General features: G+C 61.1%; 4 protein-coding genes and 1 long non-coding RNA gene across 14 annotated transcripts; 2 read left to right on the forward strand and 3 right to left on the reverse strand.

Annotated features, from left to right (window-relative positions):
* Nucleotides 1-1,312: 1,312 nt before the first annotated feature.
* Nucleotides 1,313-1,882, reverse strand: NPB (neuropeptide B). Its single transcript, XM_021066433.2, has 2 exons — nt 1,613-1,882; nt 1,313-1,538 (listed from the first exon to the last, which is right to left on the reverse strand). Exons 1-2 carry the CDS (start codon nt 1,853-1,855, stop codon nt 1,410-1,412), a joined length of 372 nt encoding a protein of 123 aa, XP_020922092.2. The 5' UTR covers nt 1,856-1,882; the 3' UTR covers nt 1,313-1,409.
* Nucleotides 1,883-3,756: 1,874 nt separating this feature from the next.
* On the reverse strand, nt 3,757-7,880 carry ANAPC11 (anaphase promoting complex subunit 11). Its single transcript, XM_021066434.2, has 3 exons — nt 7,750-7,880; nt 7,125-7,244; nt 3,757-4,054 (listed from the first exon to the last, which is right to left on the reverse strand). Exons 2-3 carry the CDS (start codon nt 7,231-7,233, stop codon nt 3,909-3,911), a joined length of 255 nt encoding a protein of 84 aa, XP_020922093.1. The 5' UTR covers nt 7,234-7,244; nt 7,750-7,880; the 3' UTR covers nt 3,757-3,908.
* A 91-nt stretch (nt 7,881-7,971) lies between these two features.
* Nucleotides 7,972-11,728, forward strand: ALYREF (Aly/REF export factor). 4 transcript variants are annotated; one of them, XR_014820557.1, is made up of 6 exons: nt 7,972-8,265; nt 8,694-8,825; nt 10,294-10,458; nt 10,995-11,058; nt 11,155-11,332; nt 11,419-11,728. XR_014820557.1 is itself a non-coding variant. In XM_021066430.2 (6 exons), exons 1-6 carry the CDS (start codon nt 8,032-8,034, stop codon nt 11,431-11,433), a joined length of 771 nt encoding a protein of 256 aa, XP_020922089.1. In that variant the 5' UTR covers nt 7,972-8,031; the 3' UTR covers nt 11,434-11,728. The 4 variants fall into 4 exon arrangements, 2 of the variants coding, with proteins under 2 accessions (XP_020922089.1, XP_020922091.1); XM_021066430.2 differs by having other exon boundaries at nt 10,294-10,441; XM_021066432.2 differs by having other exon boundaries at nt 10,294-10,441; nt 11,164-11,332.
* Nucleotides 11,729-16,207: 4,479 nt separating this feature from the next.
* LOC110255935 (uncharacterized) lies at nt 16,208-21,958 on the reverse strand. 3 transcript variants are annotated; one of them, XR_014820573.1, is made up of 4 exons: nt 21,898-21,958; nt 20,793-21,665; nt 18,903-19,327; nt 16,208-18,133 (listed from the first exon to the last, which is right to left on the reverse strand). It is a non-coding gene; the product is annotated as an uncharacterized LOC110255935 (long non-coding RNA). The 3 variants fall into 3 exon arrangements; XR_014820572.1 differs by lacking the exon at nt 16,208-18,133 and having other exon boundaries at nt 18,848-19,327; nt 21,065-21,665; XR_014820571.1 differs by lacking the exon at nt 16,208-18,133 and having other exon boundaries at nt 18,848-19,327.
* A 102-nt stretch (nt 21,959-22,060) lies between these two features.
* Nucleotides 22,061-26,016, forward strand: ARHGDIA (Rho GDP dissociation inhibitor alpha). Of its 5 annotated transcripts, none has more exons than XM_084982760.1 (7): nt 22,061-22,137; nt 22,463-23,340; nt 23,707-23,923; nt 24,030-24,113; nt 24,341-24,417; nt 24,497-24,560; nt 24,656-26,016. In XM_084982760.1, exons 3-7 carry the CDS (start codon nt 23,734-23,736, stop codon nt 24,853-24,855), a joined length of 615 nt encoding a protein of 204 aa, XP_084838886.1. In that variant the 5' UTR covers nt 22,061-22,137; nt 22,463-23,340; nt 23,707-23,733; the 3' UTR covers nt 24,856-26,016.
* Nucleotides 26,017-27,076: the final 1,060 nt, after the last annotated feature.

Genomic DNA, 27,076 nt, shown 5'->3' on the forward strand with positions numbered 1-27,076 from the left:
TGCGGCTGCAGGGCGCCAAACCCTGTCCCCTCCTGATTGTGGGTGGGGAGGTGGCAGTGGGTTGGTTGGTCCTGCGTTGGGACTGTGGTGTTTTGTCAGCCCTGTTTCCAGCTCCCTCCAGAATGGCCTTTCAGCGGCTGAGCGGGGTGGGGCTGGGGCCCGGGCTGGGTGGCATTCACGCCTGCACGGTGGCCCTGTCTTCTTTTTGGTTCTAAAGCCCAGCCTCGAACCCCTGCAGGGGCTGCAGTGGGGCCGTGAGGTGCACACACCCTGCCTGGGCCCCCTGGCTGGAGGAGCCAGTGGTGCTGGAGGCCTTCCCCTGCTCGGAGCCAGTGGGGGAGGACAGAGGCGCTCCCAGCAGGCTCCTCTGGACACCAGAGTCAGCCTAGGCCTGCTCAGAACCCTCTGCTGGGTTGCTCCCCGGATGAGGACTGGGGGACTGGCCACAGCAGCCACCAGGAAGCCCCAGCTGGGTGGCAGTTGGGGGGCGGGGCTGGTGGGTCCACCTCTCTTGGGGCCCCTGAGGCCCCGCTGGCCAGGCACCCCATGGGATGGGGGACACCCCTGAGTCAGGCTCTGGGCCTGGGGAACTTAAAGGTCAGCCTTGTTGGGGGGGTGGGGGGGGACATGCACCCGCTTGCGTTCCCACGCGTGAACTAGGTGGTTAGCCTGAGCGCTGGGGCTGTTGGGGGGGGTGCCGACAGCCCCTCCCTCGTTGACGGGTGGCACACGTAGCTTTTGGGGACAGCTTCCCTGTGGTCTGGGGAGGGGAGAACAGTTCCCACACCTGGGAGGGGCGGGGGTTACTCCAGCTTTGTCCGCCCCTCCCCCAGCCCCTCCTCGCCCTAAAGCCCCTCCCCCTCCTGCTGGGCGCAGCCTGTCCCTTTCCCGCAAGTGCTTGTGGACCTCGAGGTGTCCCAGGGTCTCCTAGAAAGGAGTGACTCCAGGAGCTGCCCTCTAGCAAGGGAGACCTTTGACCTCGAGAAACCCAGGATTTAAGGCAGGAGGGCCTCTTGGTGTCTATATACGGCAGGAGAGGCGTCTACACAAAGCAGGGCGTTTGAATGGACCGGGTGGCTAGAAGGGACCCAGACAGCACCTCCCAGAGGGACCCAGGAGCCTGTGGCAGAGGCAGGGAGGTGTGGGGGGGGCAAAGGCCGGTTCTGGGGAACGTGGACCTGGAGGGCTGGCTGCTGTCTGGGCCTCCAGGCGAGCAGAGCGGGGGCTTGGAAATCCGCAGGCACCTGCCCACGCCCCTCCCGCGGCGCCGGCGCCCCCCCCCCCGCCCCCGCCCCCGCGAGGCTGCAAGTCGTTTATTCTTTAAGCCGTTTACTGAAAAGACGGGGCTTGGTACTGGGCGCCAGCTCCTGACCCCGGGAGCCCAGGCAGGTCCGGGCTCGGGTCGGGGCTCACGTGCGGCGACAGTCCGTGGCGCGGAGGGACAGGAAGACATCCGCCTTGCACTGGAAGGTGACTCGGCCGTCGGGGAGCCGCTCGCAGCTCTGCAGGTTGGGAGTGACGTCCTCGAGGCACACGGTCTGGGGGCGGGAGGAGGATGAGGGGGCGCCCCGCACCCTCCCCTGCCCCGCACCCTCCAGCGCCCAGTACTCACGAGGCTCCGCAGGCTGGGGCGCAGGTCGGGGAAGGCACCGGCCCGGCTCAGGGGGCCGGTGCCCACGGGGGATTCTGAGCGCCGCGTATACGGCGACCTGCGAAAGCCGGACAGCAGCCCCGCGGCGCGGCCCACGGAGTAATAGCCCGGCCCCGCGGCCTGCTTGTACCATGCGAGGCAGGGGGGCGCCAGCAGCAGGCACAGCGCCAGGGCGGCGCCCACCAACATCGCGGGCCTGGCCATGGGGACGCGGGTGGCAGCGGGCGGCGGAGCGTGGCCGGGCAGCACCTGTTTTATATCTGCTCTGGGGGCGGGGCGGGCGGGCCGTGGGGGAGAAGCCGCGGTTGGGAGCCAGCGAGGCCCCCGGGCTTGGTGCAGGTGCAACGCCCTCTTCCTCGCCATCCCCGCCCGTCCGCCCGCCTCCCCGCCTCCCCGGTGTCTGGTCCTGCTGGTCTGGCTGGGAGGCGGCCCCCTGGCCGGGTGGGTCTGGCCTCAGTGGGAGCAGGGCCAGTGGTGCCACACTGAGCGCTCAGGCAGGGAGGGGCGGCCACAGCCCACAGCAGGCCGGAGAGCCCCTGACCTCACAGTTCCCACCTTCAAGGGGAACTGAGGAGGACCAGGGCTCCTGGAGGAGGCGGTGTGGGGGGGTGTCGGGGGCAGCGCTCAAATTCACACTTAGGAGGGAGGGTTCTGCCACTGGTAAGGTCCTTGGAGCTGGTGGCAGGACAAGGAGGGTGGTGCTGAGGGGAGAGCTTTTGCACAGGGGGTGACCATGTGCCTGCTTGGTGGTGGGAGAACTGAGGTTACTGGGATCTGAGAGGACCTGGCGAGACCCCGGGGGGAGGAAGACGGCTGGACCCTGGGTATGTGCGGGGCCTGGCAGGCAGGCAGGCCCTGGGAGGACCAGGCTGGAACCCAGGAGAGTGGCCAACGCCCAAGCGGCCAGGGAGTGGGAATGGCGCCGGCAGGGCCCGTAAACCTGCAGCAAGCTGTGGACCCCTCGGTGCGTGTACTTCCCAGGGGAGAAGTCCCAGGGAGGGGCGGGCTGGAGGCGGAGGCCAGGGGAGGCCAGGCCACCCGGCAGAACCCTCTGCAGTTGCCAAAGCTCCCCTCCTAGGGAAGGCGGCTCTGTGAACTCCTCGGTGACCCCAGATCCAGACACAGTGTAGACAGAGAGGGCCCTAGAAGACAGAGTTGCCGCCTAGAACCCAGCAGCTAAACAGGAGGACCCGGGAAGCTGAGCCCAGGGCCCTCCCTTCAGAGCCCTGGCAGGTGACACTCAGCCACCCGCCTGCTCGCTCCCCAGCGTCCTGGCCCCGTGTCTTCCCCAGGACAGATGCCAGCACAGGGGCCCTGGCAGTTGGGTTCCTGGGCGAGGGGCACACGACTTCCAGGTTCTGTGTGGGTGTGATGGTCCCCAGGGCCTCCTCTCCTCGGGACGCAACGCCTGGCTGGGAGGCACAGTGCCACGTGGGTGACCACAGTGCCCAGTCCTCCCCTGGGGCCTGAGGACAGAGAAAAGGTGTGTAAAAACGCTCAGCAGCCAGCTCTCCACTAGGCAGAGGGGCTCCAGGGGCACAGGGTGGTGACCCTGAGGGCAGAGTGGAAGGGGCCTGCACAGACAGGACATACGGGCTGCCAGGACCGTCACCCAGAGGGGCCGCCACCCCACGGGAGCTGTCGTAGGGAGGCCCTGGACACCTGCAGACGCGCCCAGATGTCGAGGACTTCGGTGCCGACCAGGAGCTGGCCTTCAGCTCTGGGAGACAGCCGGCCACGGCCTTGGCACCACCAGCGCCTGCTCGGGCACCGCCCTCCAGCAGGAGGGAGCGCAGCAGTGGCTGCCAGCTGTGTGCAGCCAGGGCCCTACAGGGCAGCCTCAAGAGCGGTCCCCAAGGCCTCAGCCTCTGTGCCAGGGTTCCACGGCTTGCCTCACTGGCACAAAGATACCCCAGGGCCTCAGCCAGGCCCAGCTCCTCAAGCCCTGAGCCAGACCCTCCTGCGCCAGCTCCTTCTCCTCCCCTCCAGGGCCTGTGACTCAGGGCCTGGTGGCATCACGTGGAGATGTTTTATTCATGAGAGTTTTCATATCAACGCGCCAAGGCGCGTCTGCGCCAAGAACACAAGCAACCGGAGGCCTCCAACCAGGCTCAGGTGGTTTAATGAGTTTTACTTATTGGATAAAAGTGTCAACGTTGTGATGGAAAAAAACAAATGCAGCTCCAGTCCTCGTTTCAACCCCGTCACAGGCCGAGAGGGACGGTTCCCAGGGTGGGGGCGGCGTCTGGCAGTGGCCTCACTCCTTGAACTTCCACTCCTGGCGGCACATGGGGCAGTGCTGCTGCACCTGCTGCGCGTGGAGCCACTTGAGGATGCAGTGCATGTGGAAGCAGTGCGAGCACTGGCCCCACACCAGCGGGCAGTCATCGCCGGGCACCTTGCCTGCAGGAGGGAGGGAGGGAGGAGCAGCGAGTCACCCAGAGCGCGGGGCAAGCTGGGAGCGGGGTGTGCCCAGGGTGGCCAGAGCCCCTTGTGCCCTGTGTCCCAGCAAGGACAGGAACCAGAGTGAAGCCACTGCCCCCACGGCAACTCCTGCAAGGCCCACCTGGGCTGCGCCCACTCTCCCTCCCCCTGCCCTGCTGGGGGATGGATGGCTCCCCAGCAGGAAGAGCTCCGGCCGGGCCCACGGCTCCCACCTGCCGGCTTCCCAGGGCCTGGGCCCATCTAGGGACACACCGAAGCTCTGGCCCTGCCACCTGGCACCCATGTCACGTGCCTGCAGGGGACACATGCATCTGAGGGGTGAACTATACCTCTTGGTCAAGGCTGGGAGGGCCGGCCGTGGCTCTGGGACCCAGATGGTTCCCTCGCCTTGGGGACACTGTGATGTTTGTGGCCTCGCCTGTCAGCAGCTGGGAGTGACAGGACATCCCGTCTCTCTCCTGATTCTAATCTGAGAGAGTCCTACCTCCAAGGCCCTTGGTACCTGCTGCTGGCACTCCACTCCACACACCTAGAAGCGCTACCTCTGTGGAGAGGACGTGGCACACACAGGACACGCTAACGCTGCCTGAGGTCAAGGGCAACAGGCGGCCCTCTGATCTTCAAGGATCTGGAAAACCCCGCCAAACAGCTGCTAACAAGAGAACCCAATGACCTCCCCAGGTCAGGTCCCCGCCGGGACTGAGGGGCTGCAGCCCACTGCCCCCACCTTCTCCTAGGTCCCGTTCCCTACGTCACTGCCTTGGGGGGTCTCTGCGGCCCTCACGTGCTAGCTGTGTAAGGTGTCACTGGTGCACAGACAGACCACCAGGACAACAGGGGCCATCTTGCCCAGGAAGTGGCTCCTAAGTGCAGGTCTGGGAACCCCGAGACCCCCGGGCTGGCCTGGTCGCCTGTGGCCCTGGTTCTTAAGACACCAAACAGGGACACAGGTGACCATACAATACGTTAAGGAGACACCACCACGGCCAAGCCACACCACGTTGCTCTCGAGCCCCAGGCAGCACCTGCTTCTGCTGGACGGCGGGCCAGGCACCTGGCCTATGTTCTCGACCAGCCTCACCGCGCTCTGCAGCCACCACGCTGCCCCACCTGATGGAGGCCAAGGCCCCACAACTAATGAGGGCCGCTGCCACCTGAGGGGCGGGCGCTGTTCCGACCAGGTGGCTGTTGTCGTGTCCACGTCTGCTGAAGACACCCAGCTCCTTCCCGACCCGAGCAGCCACCCCCGTGGGACACACGTCGCACCGCCATCGCCTTCATTTGTTTGGAGCAGTTCCTCAATCTTTTAAAACATCCTTTTTGTAACTGGAGACATCTCACCCTTTCCGACAACCTTTGGCAAGGACAAAACTCCCTCTGCCTCCCAGGCCACGGGGGTGGGGTGAGCAGGACGCTGTGCCAGGAGCCCACCGGGTGGGGGCCCTCGTTTAGATAAGCGTCCGGCGTCCCACCCGGCCGTTCCGCCTCAGCAGAACAAGGCTTGCCATCACCCCTGACACGTCAGAGTCCCTCACAAACAGAACAGGAGAGGACGAGCAGGGCCAGCTAGCCCACTGGTGGGTGCCCCGGCCGGCCTGCCTGCCCCGGGACCTGACAGTACAAGAGCACGCTGGCGGCGGGCCGGCTTAGGCCGGTGGGGTCCTCTCAGCAAGACTCGCCCGCCCTCGGAAACCCTGGGAGGAGTGGATTCATCACAGTCTGAGTCCCTCCGGATTCTTCAGAGTGCCGTTTCCGCAGAGAAGCCCCAGTGTCACCTGATCCGGGCAGAAGGCATCCTGGGCTCACCCACCACTTTGCTCAGTACCACCGGCTCCCTCTGTTTCACCACCAGCAGGCCCCAAGTTCAGACTCCAAGCCCCCTCTCCGTTGCAGCTGACACACTCGCCCGTCAGCCTGCCCCGCAGCTGGAGTGTGCCACTGGGCGGTGTGCACCGGGTACCACACAGGCTCATCGCCCACTTCGGGCCAAGGGCACAGCCACAAAATTGCTTTCGAGGACTCTTCTCTCCTGAGGCCGTAATCTGCTGCTGAGGAGGTTGCAGATACCCACCCCACCCGTGTGGTACTCTTGGAAAAGGTGGTTTCCTTTCTTTTTTCTCTAGGAAGGGCCAGATCTCCCACTTCTCCTCTCCTTCACGTTCAGGAAAACCTCATCAGGCAGAGCCAGTCAGGGCCTCCTAAGATTGCATCCCGCCTGGCTGACTGACAGGATGGGCTGAGTCCTGGGTGATGAGATTCCCTCTCAGCAGGAAGACGAAGGATTACCACCAGGGTAGAAACACGTGACTCTCACTGTAAGAAGCAGCACCATTCGGCCTCACATGGCCCCACAAGACAGGCCTGGTCACTCACTGCACCCGAGCAGCTGCTCAGTGGTCCCCAAGCCCCACCTCCCTCTTGGGACCACCCTTGTCCCCTTGGCAAAGCCAGAGACCCTTTCGTCTGTCCCCAAACTAAATTAACTCTTGACCTGAATATAACAACCACTTTCACTTCACCAAACACCCTGGGAAGGAACGAACACGGCAAAAGCGGCAAAAGATGTCTCCTTGCGTTGTGTTGTCTGTGGTGACAGCAGTGGCGAATGACAGAGAGAAGTGAGTGGCAAAAAGCATTACCTCCAGCACTGACTTTAAAACATTTGGACAAAAGCAAATACGGAAACATGTCATTTCCGGTTTGACCTGCTAGATGGGAGAGTGGTTTTATAACATTCCATTCTTTTGTTGGCTTGAGAATAAAGGTCTTCGAATAAAAGATCTTAACACATCTCTCAGTCCCACGTGTTTCACAGTGACTCTCACCTGGACAGGAAGCTGTGCTCTTTTTTCTCACCAAACCTTTGACAGACGTCTCGTGTACAAACATGGGCCCAAACTGACTAGCCTTTCCCCATTAACTTTCTTGGGGAAAGGAAATCAAACGCTGGGGATGCTATGCAGGTATCTCTAAGGACCTGCCAAGGCCAGCAAGCAGTCAAAACTCGAGGGCGGGCAGGGGCACTCACAGTCCGGGCAGCAGCCATTGAAGGCCATCCGGCAGATACCGCAGTTCTCGTCGTTGGCCACCCAGAGCCACGTGGCCACGCCGTTCCAGCACTTGATCTTCACCTTCATGGCGCGGGAGCCTGCGGGAGGGAAGAGACCCCCGGGGTTCCGGTGAGGCTGCTGAGCTACAGCACTTGGGAGCCAAAGAAGAGGTTCCGCCCCGAGCCCTCTAGAGGGTCGGGGAGGGCAGGAGTCGCCTCCGGCAGGGCAGCACAAACTGTCAGCGAGGCGGCTGGGGCAAGGGCCGGGTCCCCGGGAGGACCGGGCGCTCAGCGCATCTCCCAACGCCGCGCTTCTGCCCGGGCGTCCACGGAAGGGGGCGTCGGCTTCCGTTAACCACTGCAAAATCCTGCCGTGTGTACGTCTGAAAGGGACATGACTGTCGAGGTCAGGAGGAGAGCCAAACCCCTCCCTGCAAGACACCCGCGGAAACAAGCCCCCGGCCCGCGCGGCCGCTCCCCCCGCCTCCGCGGACCCGAGCGCGGGTTCGGGCGGGGGGAGGGGCAGGACCCGGTTAGGACGTGCAAGGAGGGGCAAGGGAGGGGCGGAAGCCCGGCCCCGCCCAACGGCCGCACCCCCACTAACCAAATCACGCGCTGCCCCACCCGCCTTCCGTTGGCGGCGCCGGCGCCCGCGCGGGAAGGTATATAAACGACCGCGGCTGCGGACAGGCACTTCTCAGCGGCGCCCGCCGAAGCCCGGGGTCCAGCGCGCACGCCCCGCCCCGCCCCCCGACGCCGCCGCCGCCTCGCAGCCAATCCGCGGCCGCTCCGAGGACGCAGGCCCGGAAAAGGCCGCGCGGCGCAGGAAGTGACGCGCCGGCGTGCTGACGCGCGGGCTCCAGCCGAGGCCGATTCCGCGCCCGCCATGGCCGACAAAATGGATATGTCTCTGGACGACATCATTAAGCTGAACCGGAGCCAGCGAGGCGGCCGCGGCGGGGGCAGGGGCCGCGGCCGGGCCGGCTCCCAGGGCGGCCGCGGCGGCGGGGCGCAGGCTGCCGCGCGAGTGAGCCGAGGCGGCGGACCCATTCGGAACCGGCCGGCCATCGCCCGCGGCGCGGCGGGCGGCGGCAGGAACCGGCCGGCGCCCTACAGCAGGGTGAGTGCGGAGGCCGGCTGGCGGGCCGCGGCCGGGGGGCGGGCAGGCAGCGCGACGCGGGAGCAGCGGGCGGGCCGGGCCGGGGGGGTGGGGGCGCGGGCGCCGGCCGGGCGGACGGGGGAGGTCGCGCGCCAGCCGGGCCCCGAAGCGAGACCCCACCGGCCTTTGTTTGGGCTGGACGCCGGGCCTCGTGGCGCCGGGGGCCGAGGAGACGTTGGCGCGGCCGCCCTGGCGGCGGGAAGTTAGTTGGAGGGAACCGAGAAGTTGCGGGAAGTGCGGCCCCGCGGGCGGGAAGCGGGGGCTGCGGGCCCCTCTCGGTGCCTTCCTCCCGGGCCGCGATGGGGGAAGGTCTTGTGGCCGTGGGGGCGAGGGCGAGTCCTGGAGCGCGACTTATGGGTCTTTTTCTGTCGCGTTTTCTTTTTCTTTAGCCGAAACAGCTTCCTGACAAATGGCAACACGACCTTTTCGACAGCGGTTTTGGGGGTGGTGCCGGCGTGGAGACCGGTGGGAAACTGCTGGTGTCAAATCTGGATTTTGGCGTGTCCGACGCTGATATTCAGGTAAGAGACTGGAGCTTCTCCTCGGGAGCAGCTCACCCTGTACAGCACTGACTGTGGTGTTTGGGACGGGCCGGGACCCTGAATCCGCACCCACCTTGGGACAGTGAGCCCCTCCCAGGCCCTCGAGGGCTGGCCACCACTGCTCCCTGGAAGGGGCTGCTGGAGTGCATAGCAAAGGCCAAGCTAGAGCTGAAAGTCCAACTGCTGGTTCAGTTTGCGCTGGAAGACAGGCCCGGGTCGGGCCGGGCCGAGGCACCGCGGCTTTGGTAGCTAAGCATCCGCCGTGGGGGTGAGGAGCCTCTGCCTGCCCTTTTCTGGCAAGTGTGGCTGAACGCGTGTGGTTCTGCGTCCCTGAAAGAGCGCGGCTGTCTGCGGCTTTATTTCGTGCCCGTTTTAGTGATGCTTTGGGAGGAGAAAGCCCTTTCTCTGCAGGGCTGACAAAGTGCAGAAGCAGAGTGCTACAGGCATCTCTGGCTCCCTCTGCCTTAAGCCCCGTGGAACTGGGTCCCGGTCTTTCTCTCACCTATGCTCACGCTCTGGGTCTCGTTAGCGGCGCAAGTGTTTATTTAGTCTCGTCTTCGACTCAAGCCTCTTTTCTTTTCCGTTTCTTTTTCTCTTTTTTAAATCCACTCTCCAAGGCACTTGAACTGATTTTCTCGTGAAGTAATGCCGTTTTGGGGGTCAGTCCTGCAGATGGCTGGGTCCGGGTGAGGGGCCTTCCTGGGTTCGGTCTCCCAGAGCCCAGCCGTTTTACTTAGCCGTGGGGGGACAGAGCAAGGCCAGTGAGCGCTCACAGTGTCTCCACACTTTTTTTAAGGTGGTTTCTGGCATCCACTGGAAACCGCTTTTGGTGAACTCCACTTCCCGCTGTGTGCCTGCGGCCGGAGTAGCCCCACACTCTGGGTTCCCTCTCCAACTCCCAGCCTGCCTGAGGTCAGGGCAGTTTCCATGGCAGCGCTTGACTTCAGACTTTGCGGCAGGCTTGAGTAGGAGGAGAGGGAAAGGTGAGCCCGAATCTGCCCGGGGGAGGGGCTGGGTCAGGGCTCCCGAGTCAGCGGGCCCTTCGAGCTGATCCACCTTGGCTTAGAGCCCCTCGCTCTGTGATCTTGGCCTTTGCAGCTTCTCGGCGCAGTCCTCGGGCGTGTCGTAGGTCTTCCTCTGTAGAAGGCGAGGGCCACTTAATCTCGCGCCCTTCCCCGCGGGCTTTGTGATGCTTTACCTGCACTGTGGTACCTGTGTCAGGTCCCCCGACTGGCAGGAGCCCTCAGGCCCAACGGCTCCTGCCTGGAAGTTGCTGTCCCCCTGCCCCATCCCATCCCCCAGTTCCCGCTACCACTGCCCTGCCCCCCCCACACGTGACGTCTGCCTCCCAGGGAGATACCCCAAAGCAGTGCACACTTCCAGGGAGTGTCCCTGGGCTGCCAGGAAGAAAAGGGCTTCGCTGACGAGTGCTCTTTCGGACTCACAGGAACTCTTTGCTGAGTTTGGAACTCTGAAGAAGGCGGCTGTGCACTATGACCGATCGGGCCGCAGTTTGGGGACCGCTGATGTGCACTTTGAGCGGAAAGCAGACGCCCTGAAAGCTATGAAGCAGTACAACGGCGTACCCCTGGACGGTGCGTACCCCTGGACGGTGCGTGGCCCTGGACGGTGCGTCGGGAGCCGCGCCCAGAAAGGCCTCGGGCGCCAGGAGTGGGGCCGCCTGTGCCTGAGGACACTTGGCCGTCGCCCCTTTTTCTCCCTCTTCCCGTTCTGCCGTCTCACGCTCCCCCGCGCACCTGGACCAGCCTCTCGTGAACCCCCTCCAGCAAGCAAGCCCCAGTCCTCCCCTCCTGCAGCTCCTTGCAGGAGACTCCCTTCTGCGAAGGCCCTTCAGAACCGCCGTAGTCCGCCTCTGAGCGCGGGGCCGTAGTCTAGAGACCAGGGGCCTTTCCACTCGGGAGCCCTTCAGACACCCCCCTGCCCTGGACCCGGGAGGATGCTGCTGGGCTGTGCTCAGCGCGAGCTCGCTCTCCCAGCGGCATCTCCAGGCTGTTGGCCTCGTCGGGAGGGAGCATCGAGATGCCCAGGCCCCTTCCCAGTGCTCGCGTGGAGGCTGGGGCGCGGTGCCCAGCAGGCCGACCGCAGAGCCCTCTAACGGAGCGGGCCCTCTTGTGTTCTCTGCCGCAGGTCGCCCCATGAACATTCAGCTCGTCACCTCACAGATCGACACGCAGCGGAGGCCTGCACAGAGGTGAGTGTGCGGCCTCCGGGCGGGGCTGGCCCTTGGGGTGTCCACTCAGCTCGCAGGCCCCCCCGGGCACGAGAGTGAGTTCCCTCTTCCTGCTAGTGTAAACAGAGGGGGCATGACCAGAAACCGTGGTTCCGGAGGTTTCGGTGGCGGTGGCGGCACCCGGAGAGGCACCCGTGGCGGCAGCCGTGGCAGAGGCAGAGGCACCGGCAGGAGTTCGAAGCAGCAGCTTTCCGCGGAGGAGTTGGACGCCCAGCTGGACGCTTACAACGCCAGGGTAGGTCCCAGAGGAGGACGCGGGGCGGCGGCCCCGGACCTCCTGGGAGGCCCGGTGTGAGCGAGAACCCTCGTCCTCTGTTTCAGATGGACACCAGCTAAGCAGACCGGCAAATCCGTGCGTGGACCAGGACCCAGACGTCGCGTCCGTGCTCCCCGGAGGGGGGGGTGACAGACTGGGGCTGAGTGGCCAGTGATGGATTTGTTTCTTTTATGTTTTAAAATAGGGTTTAAAATTCATGTAAAGGTTTCTTTTTTTTTTCTTTTTCTTTTTTTTTAAATCCTGAAGCAGACCTGTTTTGTACCGAGTTATTTTTGGGATAAATTTTACTGGTTGCAGTTGTGGAGAAGGTGGCGTTTCCACCTTTGCCATAATAAACTAGAAACGTGTGTAGAAGTGGCCCTGCCTGATTCCTCCCGTGCTGGGGTCCTCGCCTGGGCGCCCCCGGGGTCCGGTGGCCGGAGGGGCACGGGCCTGCGGGTTGGAGGTGGTGGCCGCGTCTCTCCTGTCTGTTCCACAGGTCTGAGCTCGTCTCTTTCCCGCCCGGCAGGTGGGAGGCCGTGGAGCAGGGTCTTCCGCCCGCAGCTGCGGCTCGCTGCCTGCACGTCGAGGTGAGGGGCCGGGTGGGGTGGGCACCCTGGCTTTCAGCCTCTCTCTCCTGTCTCTGATGCTGTGGTTCCAGACACTGGGATTTAACCGTGGTGACCTGACGGCTTTGCAGTGCGATTCTCTTCGTCGTCGCAGCAGAAGTCCCGTGAGGGTGTCCTCGTTACAGCCTTGGTGACGTAGCTAGTGGGAGCTGGGGCCGCATCTGACGTGAGCTACAGGGAGCTGGAGGGGCTGGCAGACACAGGTGCCGCCTGGACCGTCTCTGGGGCAGAGGAGCGGAGGACAGTGACGTCAGGGTGCCCTGTGCAGGGTTCAGGGCACAGCCGTCTTTGGGTGCCCCCTCCTGCGAGCTACTCCGCTCTGCCTTAGCCCAAGCTGGGTGGGGGGCTGGCCCCCGGCCGCCCCCTCCCACCCGATGCTGGGCTGCTAGGGCGCAGAGGAGGCCGAGGGGAGGCCTGGCCTGCCGCTCAGGGGGCTTCCAGGCTTCCACACTGGGGACAGGGCCGGAGCGAGTCACCAGGGAGGTGTGCCTGGCAGTGGCCCTGCCACGGCCAGTTACCAGGCTGTCACCGCAGAGCCAGCAGCTGCCACTTGAGCTGCCTGAGCCAGGTCAGGCTCTGCGTGGAAGGGGCTGAGGACGGCGGTAGTGGGGAGGACGGCGCAGGGAGAAAGCCGGCCGAGGGGCTGAGCTCAGGGTCGGGTCCAGGTGGGCGCACATGGCCCCAGACCGTTGCTGCTTTGAGGCCATGTGACATCTCTGGCCTGGAGGCTGTGGGCGCCAGCACAGCGGTGACAGGCGGGGGAGGGTGACACCAGGCTGGGCCACCAAACCTCAGCCTCCCCGTTCATGAAGCAGGCAGCCTCGGCTTCCTTCGAAGGCTGGAGGACCACGCGCGGCCCTGCCCGTGTGAGATGCTCTTGGGAGGAAGGGTGGTGCTACGTGCAGGGACAGCCCCCTGCTCCGGGCCCATCAGGCGTCCGGTCACCTGAGGGTGGTGCCCGGGGCGCCGGCCAGCGCTTCATCCCCGAAATAGTGGTGGAGGGAAGGGAGGGGGGAGAGGTCTTGGCGCTCGTGCTCATTTTCTCCTTCGCGTGTTTGCGTGTTTGCCCGACCGGCGCCTCGCGTACCAGCTGGCTGCGGCTGCCCCGCTCGCAGGGTCAGGCCCCCACTGGGATGCGCCCCAGCCAGCCTCCTGCCCTGCGATCTGGCGGAAGGTCGGTGAGGTGCAGGAGTGTGCGGGCCTCCCTCGGCCGCTCAGCCGTCATCCCTCCGGGTTTTGAAGGGGTTGAGGGGGAAGCTGGCGTTGGGGGAGGGCGGGCACGCGCACAGGGGTTGGAGCCCCGGGCCTGCCTGGCCTGAGGAGCTGCTGCTGGGGGGCTCCCGGGAAGAGGTGTCGACTCCTGGGCACTTTCTTGGCACGTGCGTGCTTGAGCCAAGGTACACAGGTTACCAAGCAACCGGAATGAGAAGGAAGAGCTCTGTCCCCTTGCAGGTGTGAAACCCAGCAGGAGGCTCAGGCGAGGTCGCGGAGTGGGGGTCACACTCCCCAGACGGGGTTTGGAACCCCAGAAGGTTGGTGTGTCTGCTCAGCTGCAGGTTGTCCTCCAAACAAGGGCTTAGTTCTGGCCTGCAGGGGCTGCGGCTCTGGTGTAGGAAACAGAGCAGATGCGGTGACACAGGCTAACGGCTGCACTGGAAGCGAGAGAGGCAGGAATAGAGACTTGCGCGTTTGCGTTCTCCAGGAACGTACATTCCAGTCGGGAAAGATGGGGAAGCAGGCTGCCAGGTGGTGACAAGGCTCTGGAAGAAAGCAGAGGGTGGGGGCCTTGTGACGAGGGGGACTTGTGTGCATGTGGATATGTGGGGAGGGAGCCTTGCTGGCAGAGAGGAAAGTAGGTGCAAAGGACCTGGGGTGAGAACCTGGGATGAGCCAGACCTTCAGTGTGCCTGCCGGAGGGCGGAGGTCCTGGGGCCTGACTGCTGGCTTTTGGCCTGGGGGAGGGCTCCCAGGGCCCAGCCTTTGGGGACGGGTGTGGGTGACATCCGTAGACAGTGACGGAAAGAAAAGGAGAGACGGCAGAGTGGCCTTTTGTGGTTTTGTTTCAATGCGTGTAGGATAAGCTGTGTCATCAGTACGAAAAGGTAACAGCATGAACAGTCACTTTCCTACACTGTCCCGAGAAAAGCTTGTTGCTGCAGGTTTTTTAGATAAGAGCTTTATTGACATAATTGACATATTGTGATGTTCCCCCATTTACTCAGTCAAATCCACCGCCACATTCAAATCCCAGCACACACTCCTTTGTCCCCGCGAAGAACACACGAGCCTTCACCTTTCTGCTCCCTTCCCAGCCTCCATGCGTCCGCTTTATGGATCAGGCCTTTCGTGCAAAGGGATCTGGCTTCTCACTCAGCACAGTGGCTTTGAGGTTTATCTCTGGTACAGCGGCGGCGGGGTCTCTCTTTCTTTTTTTTCTGGGCCTCACCCGCGGCACACAGCAGTTCTCAGGCCAGGGATCGAACCCACACCACCGCAGCGACCCCAGCTGCCGCCGTCGTAACATGGGATCCTTAACCCACAGCACGGCACAAGAACTCTCCAGAGTCACCTGCAGTGGTAGGAATGCCACAGACGGGGGGTGCTGTGGGTACAGCACAGAGTCTGGCTCGTGGCCGAGGCGGTGGCCTTGATTGTGTGGATCAGCGGGAGCCGCCGGCTTCTGGATCGGAGAGTTGGGTCCCCCCCCCCACCCCCACTGTGTAATTCCTAAATCCGCGGGTGGAGAAACGGCACCAGGTGAATCCTTGTTTCGCCCCACTTCACTCTCTCATCTCAGCACCCACGGTGCAGTAATTGTTACTGTGACGTTTAATGGTGAGTTCTTAAATTTTGCTCATTCTCTCCATGTTAATTGGAGTTCTTTTTTTTACAGTTGTTTAATATGGTCGATTTACAGTGGTCTGCCCCTTTCTGCTGTACAGCCGAGTGACCCAGTCATACATCTGTACCCACTCTCTCATCCCCCCTTTGTGCGTGATCCATCACGGGCGATTGCACATAGTCCCCTGTGCTCTGCAGCAGGCCCCCTGTGTGTCCATTCCTGATGTAAAAGTTTGCACTTGTCAGCCCTGAACTCCCACTCCCTCCTCCTCCCCTTTGGCAACCCAAGTCTGTTCTCTGTATATGCGAGTGTTGCTGTTCTCTAAGTAGGTTCATTTCTGCCATGTTTTAGATTCCACAAGGACCTGATATCATAGGGTATCTGTCTTTCTTACTAAGTATGAGAATCTAAATGAATCTTAAGTATGAGACTCTCTAGTTCCATCCATGTTAATGCAAATGGCATTATTTTGTTCTTTTTTATGGCTGAGTCGTATTCCATTGTGTATACACACCACATCTTTTTTTTTTTTTTTTTTTTTTTTGTCTTTTTTGTTGTTGTTGTTATTGTTGCTATTTCTTGGGCTGCTCCCGCGGCATATGGAGGTTCCCAGGCTAGGGGTTGAATCGGAGCTGTAGCCACCGGCCTACGCCAGAGCCACAGCAACGCGGGATCCGAGCCACGTCTGCAACCTATACCACAGCTCACGGCAACCCCAGATCCTTAACCCACTGAGCAAGGGCAGGGATCGAACCCGCAACCTCATGGTTCCTAGTCGGATTCGTTAACCACTGCGCCACGACGGGAACTCCTACACACCACATCTTAATCCATTCATCTGTCAGTGGACGATGAGGTTGTTTCCACGTCTTGGCTCTTGTGAATGGTGCTGCAGTGAACATGCATGTGCATGTGTCTTTTTTTTTTTTTTTGCATGTATCTTGTTTTCATTTCTCAGTGAATTTTATTACATTTATAGTTGTACAACAATCATCACAACCTAATTTTATAGCATTTCCATCCCAGACCCCCAGTGTGCCCCCCACCCCCAACCTGTCTCCTTTGGAAAGCATCAGTCTTTCAGAGTCTGCATCAGTGTCTGTTGTGCAAAGAAGTTCAGTGTGTCCTGTTTTAGATCCCACATGGAAGTGAAAGCATTCGATGTTGGTGACAGACCTCGCTTAGCACAATAATTTCTAGGTCCATCCGTGTTGCTGCAAATGCCGTTCTTTCTTTCCTTTCAACGGCTGAGTCGCAGTCCATTGTGTGTATGGACCACATCTTAACCCACTGGTCTGGGTAGATGTTCAGCTTGTTTCCATGTTTGGCTGCAGTGAGCACAGGGGTACGTGTATCTTTTCTGTTTTTTCTTTTGCATGTATCTTTTTGAATGAAAGGTTCTTCTGCATATGTGCCCAGGAGTGGGATTGCTGGATCGTATGGTAGTTGTGTAGTTTTCTGCGGAATCTCCATGCTGTTTCATAGTGGTTGGACCATAGGAGGACACCCTTTCTCCACCCCGCCTCCAGCATTTGGTATTTATAGACTTACTAATGACGGCCATTCTGACCAGTGTAAAGTGTTACCTCATTGTAGTTTTGATTTGTGTTTCTGTAATAATTAGTGATGTTGAGCATTTTTTCTTGGGCCTGTTGGCCAGCTAATATGTCTTCCTTGGAGAAATGTCTTTTTAGGTCTTCTGCCCATTTTTCATTTGGGTTATTTATTCATTTATCTTTTGGTGTCAAGTTGTATGAGTTATTTGTATATTCTGGAGATCAAGCCCTTCTCGGTTGCATCATTTGAAACTATTTTCTCCTATTCCGTAGATTGTCTTTTCATTTCATTAACTGGAGTTCTTTTGTAAAAAAGAGCAGTTCTTTGTCCACCATTTATTCAGTTATTTATATCAGTGTGGATTTGTGGGTGTTTGATTCTATGAGTCATAACCAGGTAACTGTTACTCTGTTGCTCAGACTGTTAAGGTTCCTCCTGTCTGTCCCCTTTTGACCTGCTGTGTCCTTTTTTAAGCATTTCGGGACTCTGGCACCGCCAGAGGCTCCAGGCTCCTTTCACGGAGACTGGTATGTAGCCACCAAGATCTCGCCCGTGGGTGTGCTCATTGCTCCAGGGCTGTTACTGCTTCGGGGCCCTTCCCAGACAGAGCTGGAAAGTACATATACTAAGTCATGCACATAAACCTGTGTTCACTTCTGTAATGAGCTAGCTGTATACATTTAAAAAGCTGTGAGCTCAGCAGCTCAGCGGTTTAGCAAACCCAACTAGCATCCCTGAGGATGCAGGTTCAATCCCTGTCCTGGCTCAGTGGGTTGAGGATCCGGCGTTGCCATGAGCTGTGGTGTAGGTCACAGCTGCGGCTCGGATCAGGCGTTGCTGTGGCATAACCTGGCAGCTGTAGTTCCTGTTTGACCCCTAGCCTGGGAACCTTCATGTGCTGTGGGTGCGGCCCTAAAAAGCCAAACAATAATAACAAAAATGGACAAAAAACTTGAATAGATGTTCTACCATAAGAGACTCTTCATCAGGGAAATGAAATCAGCATTGAGGCAGCATGTCACACCCACTCGGACAGCTTCGGTCAAAAAGACAATGCCAAGTGTTGGCAAGGGTGTGCCCAGTTAGAACCTTCTCTGGATTGCAAGATGGTCCATCCGCCTGCAAAGTGGGGAATTCCACTCCTCTCGGGAGTGAACCCAGGACAAAGGAACATGCCTTCAGGCCAGCAAAGTGCAGATGTTCTGACAGCAAAAAGGAACCCAAAGTCCATCAACCAGCAAGTGAATACAGCAAAATGGGCCACTGTACTTACACAAAAACCAGGACGCTCTAGATGGAACCCAGACCGTCAGGTGAGCTCGCAGATGCAAGATCCTCTAGGTGGTGTGAGTCCACGGACGCAAAACGAACGTCCAGGAAGGAGGATGTACAGATGCGGAAAGCGGGACGGGGTTGCCAGGGTCTGGGGTGCGGCGGGGAGGCTGGAGTGGGCACCGACCACAGGCATCTCAAGGGGACGTTATTGGAGTGATCATTAGGCACGTCCACAGATTGGCGAGGAAATCGTTGAATTGTACACTTTCAGTGGGTGGATTGTGTAAAGGATCCCTTAGTGACGCTGTAAGAGAACCGGTTGCCTTTCTGTGTCATTAAATACTTTTACTTGAATAATGTGAAAAGTTTTCATTCATCACAGGGTTTTTTTACTTTGGGGGGTGGTTAGGGCTGCACTCACAGCAAACATATGGATGTTCCCAGGCTAGGGGTTGAATTGGAGCTGCAGTTGCCAGCCTACACCACAGCCACAGCCACAGAGCAGCAGCTGTGTCTGTGACCTACACCACAGCTCACGGGAGCCACAACAGGAACTTCCCATCAGAGCCTTTTTATATTAATATGCATTGGAGTTCCCACTGGGGGTCATTGGTAGTGAACCCAACTAGTATCCATGAGGACACAGGTTCGATCCCTGGCCTTGCTCAGGGGGTTAAGGATCCAGTGTGGCTGTGGCTGTGGTGTAGGCTGGTAGCTGTAGCTCTTGTTCAACCCCTTGCCTGGGAACTTCCATATGCCACGGATGTGGCCCTAAAAAGACAAAAAATAATTAACACGTAGTAGTATTTGTTAGTCACAGGCGCTGGGGTGTGGCCATGCCGCATCATATTTCTCGGGTTCTTTGCTAATTTGATAAAAGTTTCAAAATAGAATCAACCCTCCCTTGCGATGGTGCAGAAACACGTCACAATCCTGGAGTCCGGCTCCTGCGGGCCCCTCCCGCACCTGCAGAAAAGATCAAGGGCAGGTGTCAGCACTGGTGTGGTGTTGCCAGCTGGTCCCGGAGACTCTTCAGGACCAGTGACCTGGTCCTTCCACAGGACGCTGTGCAGAGCAGGGAGACCGATCCTGTCGACGGAGATGCTGCTGCAACTAACGCCAGGTGTGAAACTCAGCTCAGAACAGTCAAGGAAAATATTGGTCAGATCTTGAATGATGTTTAAAAACTCATTTTCTTTTTTTGGCCACACCCACTGCATGGAAGCGCCTAGGCCAAGGCTTGAACCCTCACCACAGCAGTGAGAATGCTGGATCCCCAACCCACTGAGCCATTTGTTAATGGCTCCTGAACTTGTTAATTTCCTTGGTCGGGTCTGTAAATGACTCCAAAACTTGACGTGAAACGAACTCGCCTTATGGTCCCACGTTCCCAACATCAGAGCGTGAGGCGTCTGCCTGGTGCTCAGGAGCAGGTCTTCTGGGTCCTTAGCCTAATTTTCAAAGAGAAGCCACACCCTCAGCCTCCCCGCACCCAGGCCCTGCACAGGAAGAGGCCCTTGAGGTTGCTAGGAGGCAGGGGGTGTGTTTTAAAAGGAGAGGAGAGGCCACAGTCCTTGGCTTCCCTTCTGATTAAGAGGTGAGTCTCTGTTATGGTGTGATTTTTTTTTTTTTTCCCCAGGGCTGCAGCTGCAGCATATGGAGGTTCCCAGGCTAGGGGTCGAATCGGAGCTGCAGCTGCCAGCTTACACCACAGCCACAGGGTATCAGAGCTCCATCTGGGACCTAGGCCACAGCCTGGAGCCAGGCCAGGCCTGTGTCAGGTTCTTAACCCAGAGCCACAACGGGAGCTCCTAGATGAGAAGTTTGATGGACAATGTGCCACTGGAAGAGAAGGAACAACTGGTAGACGCCCTCCCTGAGAGTAACTGTGACTCCTTAGAGACCTCTGAGCCGAGCGCCTCAAAGCCTTTGCTACGGGACCTGACTGCGCTGCTGGGAGCTGCTCCCGCTGTTCCAGACGGCGTGAGTCCCTGTCACAGAGAAGGCAGCTTCCTGCTCACGCTTGTCTGGAGACCTGTGGCCAGAGTGGAGCGGTTCGTAACCTCCTTCCCTGCTGTGGAATTGTGTGTTGGCTACACCTTCACCTGTCTCCACCCCTGAGACTCTCACCCGCTCTCACGCTTGGGCTCTGTGGCAAACTCTGCCCTTGAACCTGGCCTGGCTGAACTTGGGCTTGGGAGCAAGGAGCCTCAGAAGGCCTCTTGGAGCACTTGCTCGCGGAGTGCAGCTGCCAAAATGCCACGAGAGAGGGTGTGGAAGGCCCTCGGGCTGACAGCCTCTGGGTTTGCTTCACACTTGCTGCATGTGGAGAAAGGAGGGCACAGATCAAACAAGACGGGCCACAAGCTGGTACCTGCAGAAGTGGGTGGCAGGTCCACTGGGCTTCTTAACCCCATTCTTACTACCTCGCGTGGGGGCTGCCCCCTTGTTCTGGTGCCCCTGTGGGCGCCCATCACATTGTACCAGACACGGTCTGTGTCGCCAGCAGGAGAGGCAGCAGTGGCGGCACGTCTGACACGACGCTGTGAGGGACACTAAGGCTGTGTCTTGAGCTTACTCTTGTTCTGAGGCCTCACTCGGGAGGGAGGCCGAAGGAAGCAGGGAACTGAATCCTCCTCCCCAAAGGGAGGACCCGAGCCTCCTGCCCACAGCGCAGGCATGAGCTTGAATTCCTGCAGATGTCCAAAGACCAAGTCCCTGGTTCCCAGCTTGACCACAGCCTCATACAAAACCCAAAGCCACAACTACCCTGCAGAGGGGCTCCCTGATCCTTGGACACTATGCAAAATAATAAAATTGGTCGTTTCAAGTGGCTAAATTTCATGGCCTGCTTTTACACAGCAACAGACGATGTATGTAAGAGCCTGGTATTTTTTTAAAAAGCACTTGGGGGAGTTCCCGGTGTGGGACCCAGCGAAAACAAATCCGACTAGGAACCATGAAGTTTTGGGTTCGATCCCTGGTCTCACTCAGGGGGATCCGGAGTTGCCCTGACCTGTGGTGTAGGTTGCAGACTAGGCTTGGATCCCGTGTTGCTGTGGCTGTGGTGTAGGCCAGCAGCTGTAGCTCTGATGTGACCCGCAGCCTGGGAACCTCCATATGCCACGGCTGCGGCCCTAAAAAAAGCGAGAGAAAAAAAAAAAAAAAAAGAATAAATAGGAGTTCCCCTCGTGGCGCAGTGGTTAACGAATCCGACTAGGAACCATGAGGTTGCGGGTTCGGTCCCTGCCCTTGCTCAGCGGGTTAAGGATCCGGCGTTGCCGTGAGCTGTGGTGTAGGTTGCAGACACGGCTGGGATCCTGCGTTGCTGTGGCTCTGGCATAGGCCGGTGGCTACAGCTCCAATTCAACCCCTAGCCTGGGAACCTCCATATGCCGCGGGAGCGGCCCAAAGAAATAGCAAAAAGACAAAAAAAAGACAAAAAAAAAAAAAAAAAAGAATAAATAAAGTAAAAGGCACTTGGGTTACTGGAAAGCAGTTTGGCAGCGAGGCAGGACGCCCGGCTCTGGCGTTGCAGCTTCCAGTAACAGGACGCCTGCGAAGCACATCCCAGGAACCAACCAGCTTGGAATGCTCTGCCTTTGGCCAGCTCAACTTTCTACACAGAAAGCTGACAGTATTCCCCAAACTGGCGCAAGTTGAGACATTTCCAAAAATACTAAGATCAGTATTTCGCAGTTCTATCGCTTCTACCGCCTAACAAGCCGATGCGCCATCCAGGTGAGCGTACGTGACCGCGCCGTGGAGCGGAGGGCTTGGACCCCACGCGGAGAGACGAGCGCTGGGGGGCCCTCGGCAGCGCGGGCTCCATCCCGCCGGCCACAAATCACGCGCGCCCCCAGCCCCGGCGCTCCGGGTGGAGACCCCGGGGGACGGTGGCGGCTGAGCCAGGGGCTTCCGGAGTCACGAGCGGCACAGAGCCGCTCCCGATGCTGAGTTTCTCTTCGTGAAGGGGCGCTCCCGGCAGGGCGGCCAAACGCTGACGGGTCTGGAAAGGAAGGAAAGGCAGGGACGGCGCGCTGGTTTCGGGGACGGGGGCTGCCCGACTAGCGCGTCCCCGCGGTGTGACGGCTGCGTGCCCGAGAGACACGCCTGCGCCTCGCGTGCCACGCCCACCGTCCGCGAGCCACTGCCTCGCCCCTTTAGCTTGCGGGTTGACCCGCGGGGACGCCCCGGACCAGGAAACGCAGGTGCCAAAGGGCGCAGAACCCCAACCCTACCGGCCTCCACAGGGCTCCCCGCTCGCTGCCCACGCGGGACGCGCCCACAAGCCGGGATCTCAAGATGGCCGCGGCGCGCTCCCAGCAGCCCCCGCGCACGCATGCGCTCTCCGGAGCCCGCCCGGCGCGAGCGGAAGTCGCGTGATCCCGGAAGTGGCCGGCCGGGCGCGCGCGGGTGGGGCGGCGACGTTCGTCATTCCGTGCGGGAGGGAGCGCGAGAGCGGCGCGGTCGAGGCTCCGGTGAGCGCGGGCGGCGGGGCCGGCTGGTGCGGTGGGCTAGCGGGCGGGGCAGCCGCGGAGGGGGAGGCGGGGGGCCGCGCCTTTGTTCCCGCCGCCCGCCCCGCCCGCCCCGCCCTCCTGCCTGCCCACCCGAAGGGTCTGCGCTGGGCGGGGGCGGCGGTGACAGCGGGCGGCGGCCGGGGCGCCGGGGCAGCCCACGTGCGAATCGGGGACGCCGGAGGAGGGAGGCGGCGGCGGGGGAGCTGGAAGGCGAGAGGTGGGGGCGTAGGGGCCGGGGGCGGGAGCTGGGGATGCACAGAGGTGCAGGCCTCTTTTGTGGTCGCAGCTCGTGCTCAGCGGCTCCCTCCTCGCCGGTGCACGCCAGCCTGCTCCGGCCGGACGCCCACTCGCCTGAGCCGTGTGGCCCCCGCGCCCCACCCCGCGCGCCTGCCGCGCCCTGTCCAGATTGCGGGCCCTGCAGGAAGTGCGCGCCGCGCGATCGCACTTAGAGGATCCTGTCGCCTGCGGCCGCGCTTGAGTGGCGTTAGGGCGTGAGCTTTCTAGAGGAATTCCAGAGGAAGCGACTAGGAGGTCTGGAAATACGGGCCGGGCCCCACCCTGCCTTCGGCGGCCGGGTGGTTCCGGGTCCCCCGCGGCCCTTTGTGAGATCTTGTCCGCGCGCACATCCCGGCTTTGGCTGTCTTTACGGACAACGGCGGCCCTGACCCACCTCCCACACCACCGAGTCGGGTCCGAGCGGGTTTCAGATACTGCTCGGGGATTCCGGGGGGGGTATGCGATGGTCATTCTTAGTGAAAGAAGACCAGTGGCTGCCCTATGCACTGCTCCTCTCTTTGATGGCACTGCTGCGAGCTCTTCTGGGCGAGGGTCCCGAAGGGGGCTCCTGAAATTCCCACACGTCTAGAGCAGTTTCCAAATTCTAGGTCTCTGAACCCTCACAGCTGGAGATAAGGTTGGCAGACATTTAGGGTCCCTCGTTCCATTTCAGGATTTATCTGTGCGACTCAGGCTAGCCCTGTCATCTGAGCCTTAGGAGAGCCTTGTGTTTGTAGGGTGAGAAAGAACTAACTTGTAGCCTGCACAGACATTTAGGACAGGCCTGAAGGAACAGACCGATCAGCAATAGTCAGTAGGAGGGATCTCTTGAGGTGAGCCCCTGGGCGATTCAGGACAAGCAGCAGGACTTGGTCCTGACCCTGCTAGGTAGGTCTGGGGTGCTGCTGCTTCCTGGAAGCAGGGGAGCTGTCCCTGGTCTTTGCAAGGGGCAGGCTGGGGCCTCTCTAGCCCTGGATACTGTGGACCTGGAATTGGGTCCCCTGAGGTGGGCAGGATGAGGAGGTGAAGGTGGCCCTTCTGGGCCTCGGGAGACTGTTTCCGGGCCCTTTTCGACGTTCTGGCTGTCATGGCCTTCCTGTTACAGAGGATGCGCCTGCTCTTGGGCCCACATGGAGGCTTGGCCACCTGTGGAGGAAGATCCAACACTGATCACCAGTGGGACCTGCAGAAGGGCTAGAAGGGGCGACGCTGGGTTCCTCCAGGCTGCCACAGCCCATGCCACCCTGCCCACAGGTGTCCCAGACCCCGCTAGAAGAGAGCATGGCTGAGCAGGAGCCCACCGCCGAGCAGCTGGCACAGATTGCAGCTGAGAACGAGGAGGACGAGCACTCGGTCAACTACAAGCCCCCGGCCCAGAAGAGCATCCAGGAGATCCAGGAGCTGGACAAGGACGACGAGAGTTTGCGCAAGTACAAGGAGGCCCTGTTGGGCCGCGTGGCCGTGTCTGCTGGTGAGTGGACAGGAGCGCGGGTACCCGTGGCTTTCCTGGGTGTCTGCCGCTATTTACCCCCCCCCCCCCCGCCCCCGCAGAATTCTAACTTGCGATCACTTTGCAGACCCCAACGTCCCCAATGTCGTGGTGACCCGCCTGACCCTGGTGTGTAGCACTGCCCCAGGGCCTCTAGAGCTGGACCTGACAGGTGAGTGGCCTCTCCGAGGTTCCTGGCTGGGGCCGCAGCGGTCGGCTGCTTCCGCTAAAAATAGTTTCTCGGGCTGCTGGCGCCCTCTGCTGGGGAGCACAAGAAGTGCAGCCGAGTCCTCTTACAGGGGTTGTGGCTTTTCCAGTCTTGCGTCTGGGGTGCCCAGGATGGTGGGAGGTGACTTCCTTTGGGTGAACTTCCTAGCATGGTCTTTCTCTCAAATTCAGGAGATCTGGAGAGTTTCAAGAAGCAATCCTTTGTGCTGAAGGAGGGTGTGGAATACCGGATAAAGATCTCTTTCCGGGTAAGGCGCCGGCGTCGGGGAGGTGCGGGGCCTGGGTGGGAAAGCCTCGCTGAGCCCTGCTCGGGGTGCCTCCCTGCAGGTGAACCGAGAGATCGTGTCGGGCATGAAGTACATCCAGCACACGTACAGGAAGGGGGTCAAGAGTGAGTGAGCGGGGCCCCCAGCCCCCAGGAGGGAGGGAGACCCGGGGGGTGGGGAGCAGAGCTGCCTCCTGACGGCTGTGTTCCCTGCATCGCAGTCGACAAGACCGATTACATGGTGGGGAGCTACGGGCCCCGGGCGGAGGAGTATGAGTTCCTGACGCCCATGGAGGAGGCGCCCAAGGGCATGCTGGCTCGAGGCAGCTACAGCATCAAGTCGCGCTTCACAGACGACGACAGGACCGACCACCTGTCCTGGGAGTGGAACCTCACCATCAAGAAGGAGTGGAAGGACTGAGCTGCGGCCGGAGGGAGGCGGGCAGGGCGGCCGAGGTCGAGGACGTGCCCCCCCACCCCCCCCATCCCCCGGACCCCAGACCAAAGTGCCGCCAGGGCCACCCACACTGCCGCCTCTCCCCGTCTGCCTCCTGGCCGCCCGCCCCTCCACCCTTCCAGCCCGCAGACCCAGCCGCCTCGGTGGTCTAGTGTCGTTGCTGCTTCCGCCTGTGCTGGGGGGGGGTGGGCTCCTCCCAGGCCTTGTCTCCCCTTCGGTGTCCTCGAAGTCCCCACCTTCCTGACCCGACCCGCGGCCCTGGCTTCCCCCAGGAGAGTCGGGCATCGCGTGGGAGCTCTGGGTGCCCGGGTCCCTGGGCCTCCAGTCGCCCTGGCTCCCACCGTGGCCCCCTTCCCGGCGGGGGCGGGCTGTACCGCGTAGGGCCTGGCGGGGCCGGTTGTCCTCCCGCTTTCACTTCTCCCCGGTCAGTCCATCCACCGCTGTCAGTGACCGTCTAACCATGATGCCTTAACATGTGAACGCGTGCTGGGGGGGCGGCCCTAACCTCTAACCCCGTGTCTGCATGAGCATGTGGTCTCCCCCGGTCCCTGCCCTGTCCGCGCTCCCTGTGGCCCGGGGAGGTGTGTGGGGTGTGCTGCTCCCCAGTCTGCCCGGGCCTGGCCGGCCCCCCTTCCCCGGCCAGCGCTGTGGGACGGCTCCTGGGGCTCGGGAAAGCCAAATTGCCAAAACTCCAGTGGCTTCCACTCCCATCTGGGAGGCTGGGTGTCCTCCCGCCTCTGCCTTCTCTGGCCCGTGGGCAGTGCCTGGAGCCCAGGCCCCGGCAGAGGGCCCTTGGCCGACGGAGCCAGTGGCCAAGCCTTACTTGTCCCACCTGGGCCTGCCGGCCTCGAGTCGCCTGCCTGGCCTGTCAGTATTTCTTGCCTCCATACGTGCCGTCCTCTGGGCCCACTGGCCTGCCGCCTTGCCCCCAGGCTTGGTGCCACCATCCCCAGCCAGGCCCTTCCTGGACCCAGCCAGGACAACTGTGGGACCAAGCTTGCACAGCTGGAGCCGTCCCCTCTGCCGCCCCCACACCCCCTCCCTGGTCAGGCCCCTGGCCTAGAACGCACAGGAGCCTGTCCCTGCTTCTCCTTTTCTGACCGGGAAATAAACTCCCCCTAAGGAGCCAGGGTGTCTGCTACTCGTCTCCCAAAGGGGAAGGGAGGGGGGGGGTGACTCCAGGGCACCCACGGGGTGGCCAGGGGCCAGGAGCAGTGGCTGCTGCTGCTGCGGCTGTTGAAAGAGGCTGGGTTTAAAATCTTTTCTCGGTCACAGCAGCCCGCGAGGCCAGTGCTGCCGTGAGGCTTGGCAGGTCCTGCGGGGGATGTGGGTGCAGGCAGGCCCTGGGCCCATTGCGTGTCCACTGCCCCAAGCGGGCCCCTGCACCACGGTCGCCAGCGCTGTCCGAGCCTTCAGAGGAAACACTTCCAGCCCCAAAGGAGAGGGACCTGGTTGGAGAGTCCACAGCAGACGCAGGGCTTGAGGTGGGAGGTCAGGGTCCCACGGGTATCAGGGACTCCAAGCTGGGCCGGAGGGCGGAGGGGACGTTGGCACCATGCAGAGCAGGGCCGATGGAGAGGGCGCTGTGGGACAGGAAGGGCCAGGGCCCAGAGGTGGGTCAGCGGGAGGAGATGGGGACCCTCGCTGTGCGGAGGTGCCACGTGCCCCACAGCCTTTCCTGCCAGCCGGCACAGTCTTGGCAAGGCCTCAGGGTGGTGGGGCACCTGGGAACCGAGGTGGCCCCAGAGAAGGGCACGAGGGAAACTGCAGCTCCCGACAAGAGGGTTAGTTCCTCTTTATAGCTGGGTGCGAATTGTAAAATCTGTTCCCTTTGTGATCCGAGCTGGTGAGAAAAGCTACGTGTCGAGTGCAGAGCTTGCCACGCCCAGAGCTTGCTGCCGCGCCTCCTGGGACCTGACATTTTTCCCAGCACTTATCGGAGGGTAAACCCTTCCAGGAGCTTATCGCCAACTGGGGTGGACCTGGAGGTACCTTTTGCCCCCACTTCCAGGTCAGTGACCACAGGCCGTGCCAGGGTGGCTCCTACAAGGCCAGTCACCACTGTGGCCTTCCTTACCTTACTGAGGCCTCTGGCACTCCGGAGGCTGGGCCCTGTGCTGGCTGGCAGGACAAGATGCCACCTACAGCAGCTGTAGACCCCAGATGAGATCCACAGGGGCCTCTG

Source organism: Sus scrofa, chromosome 12 (assembly GCF_054392235.1).
Source record: "Sus scrofa isolate SSC_HxYL_T2T_F1_AM1 chromosome 12, Sscrofa_HxYL_maternal_Yorkshire_Landrace_v2.0, whole genome shotgun sequence".
Classification (NCBI taxonomy): Eukaryota; Metazoa; Chordata; class Mammalia; order Artiodactyla; family Suidae; genus Sus; species Sus scrofa.

Bases quoted from the DNA above. Each gene is read 5' to 3' on its own strand.
- NPB (XM_021066433.2), bottom strand. From the start codon at position 1,855: ATGGCCAGGCCCGCGATGTTGGTGGGCGCCGCCCTGGCGCTGTGCCTG. The intron at 1,539-1,612 runs GTGAGTACTGGG...TCCCGCCCCCAG, and splicing joins GCCCCAGCCTGCGGAGCCTC to ACCGTGTGCCTCGAGGACGT.
- ANAPC11 (XM_021066434.2), bottom strand. From the start codon at position 7,233: ATGAAGGTGAAGATCAAGTGCTGGAACGGCGTGGCCACGTGGCTCTGG. The intron at 4,055-7,124 runs GTGAGTGCCCCT...TCCCTCCTGCAG, and splicing joins CAATGGCTGCTGCCCGGACT to GCAAGGTGCCCGGCGATGAC.
- ALYREF (XM_021066430.2), top strand. From the start codon at position 8,032: ATGGCCGACAAAATGGATATGTCTCTGGACGACATCATTAAGCTGAAC. The intron at 8,826-10,293 runs GTAAGAGACTGG...TCGGACTCACAG, and splicing joins TGTCCGACGCTGATATTCAG to GAACTCTTTGCTGAGTTTGG. The intron at 10,442-10,994 runs GTGCGTACCCCT...TCTCTGCCGCAG, and splicing joins CAACGGCGTACCCCTGGACG to GTCGCCCCATGAACATTCAG.
- ARHGDIA (XM_021066136.2), top strand. From the start codon at position 23,689: ATGCCACCCTGCCCACAGGTGTCCCAGACCCCGCTAGAAGAGAGCATG. The intron at 23,924-24,029 runs GTGAGTGGACAG...ATCACTTTGCAG, and splicing joins CCGCGTGGCCGTGTCTGCTG to ACCCCAACGTCCCCAATGTC. The intron at 24,561-24,655 runs GTGAGTGAGCGG...CCTGCATCGCAG, and splicing joins GTACAGGAAGGGGGTCAAGA to TCGACAAGACCGATTACATG.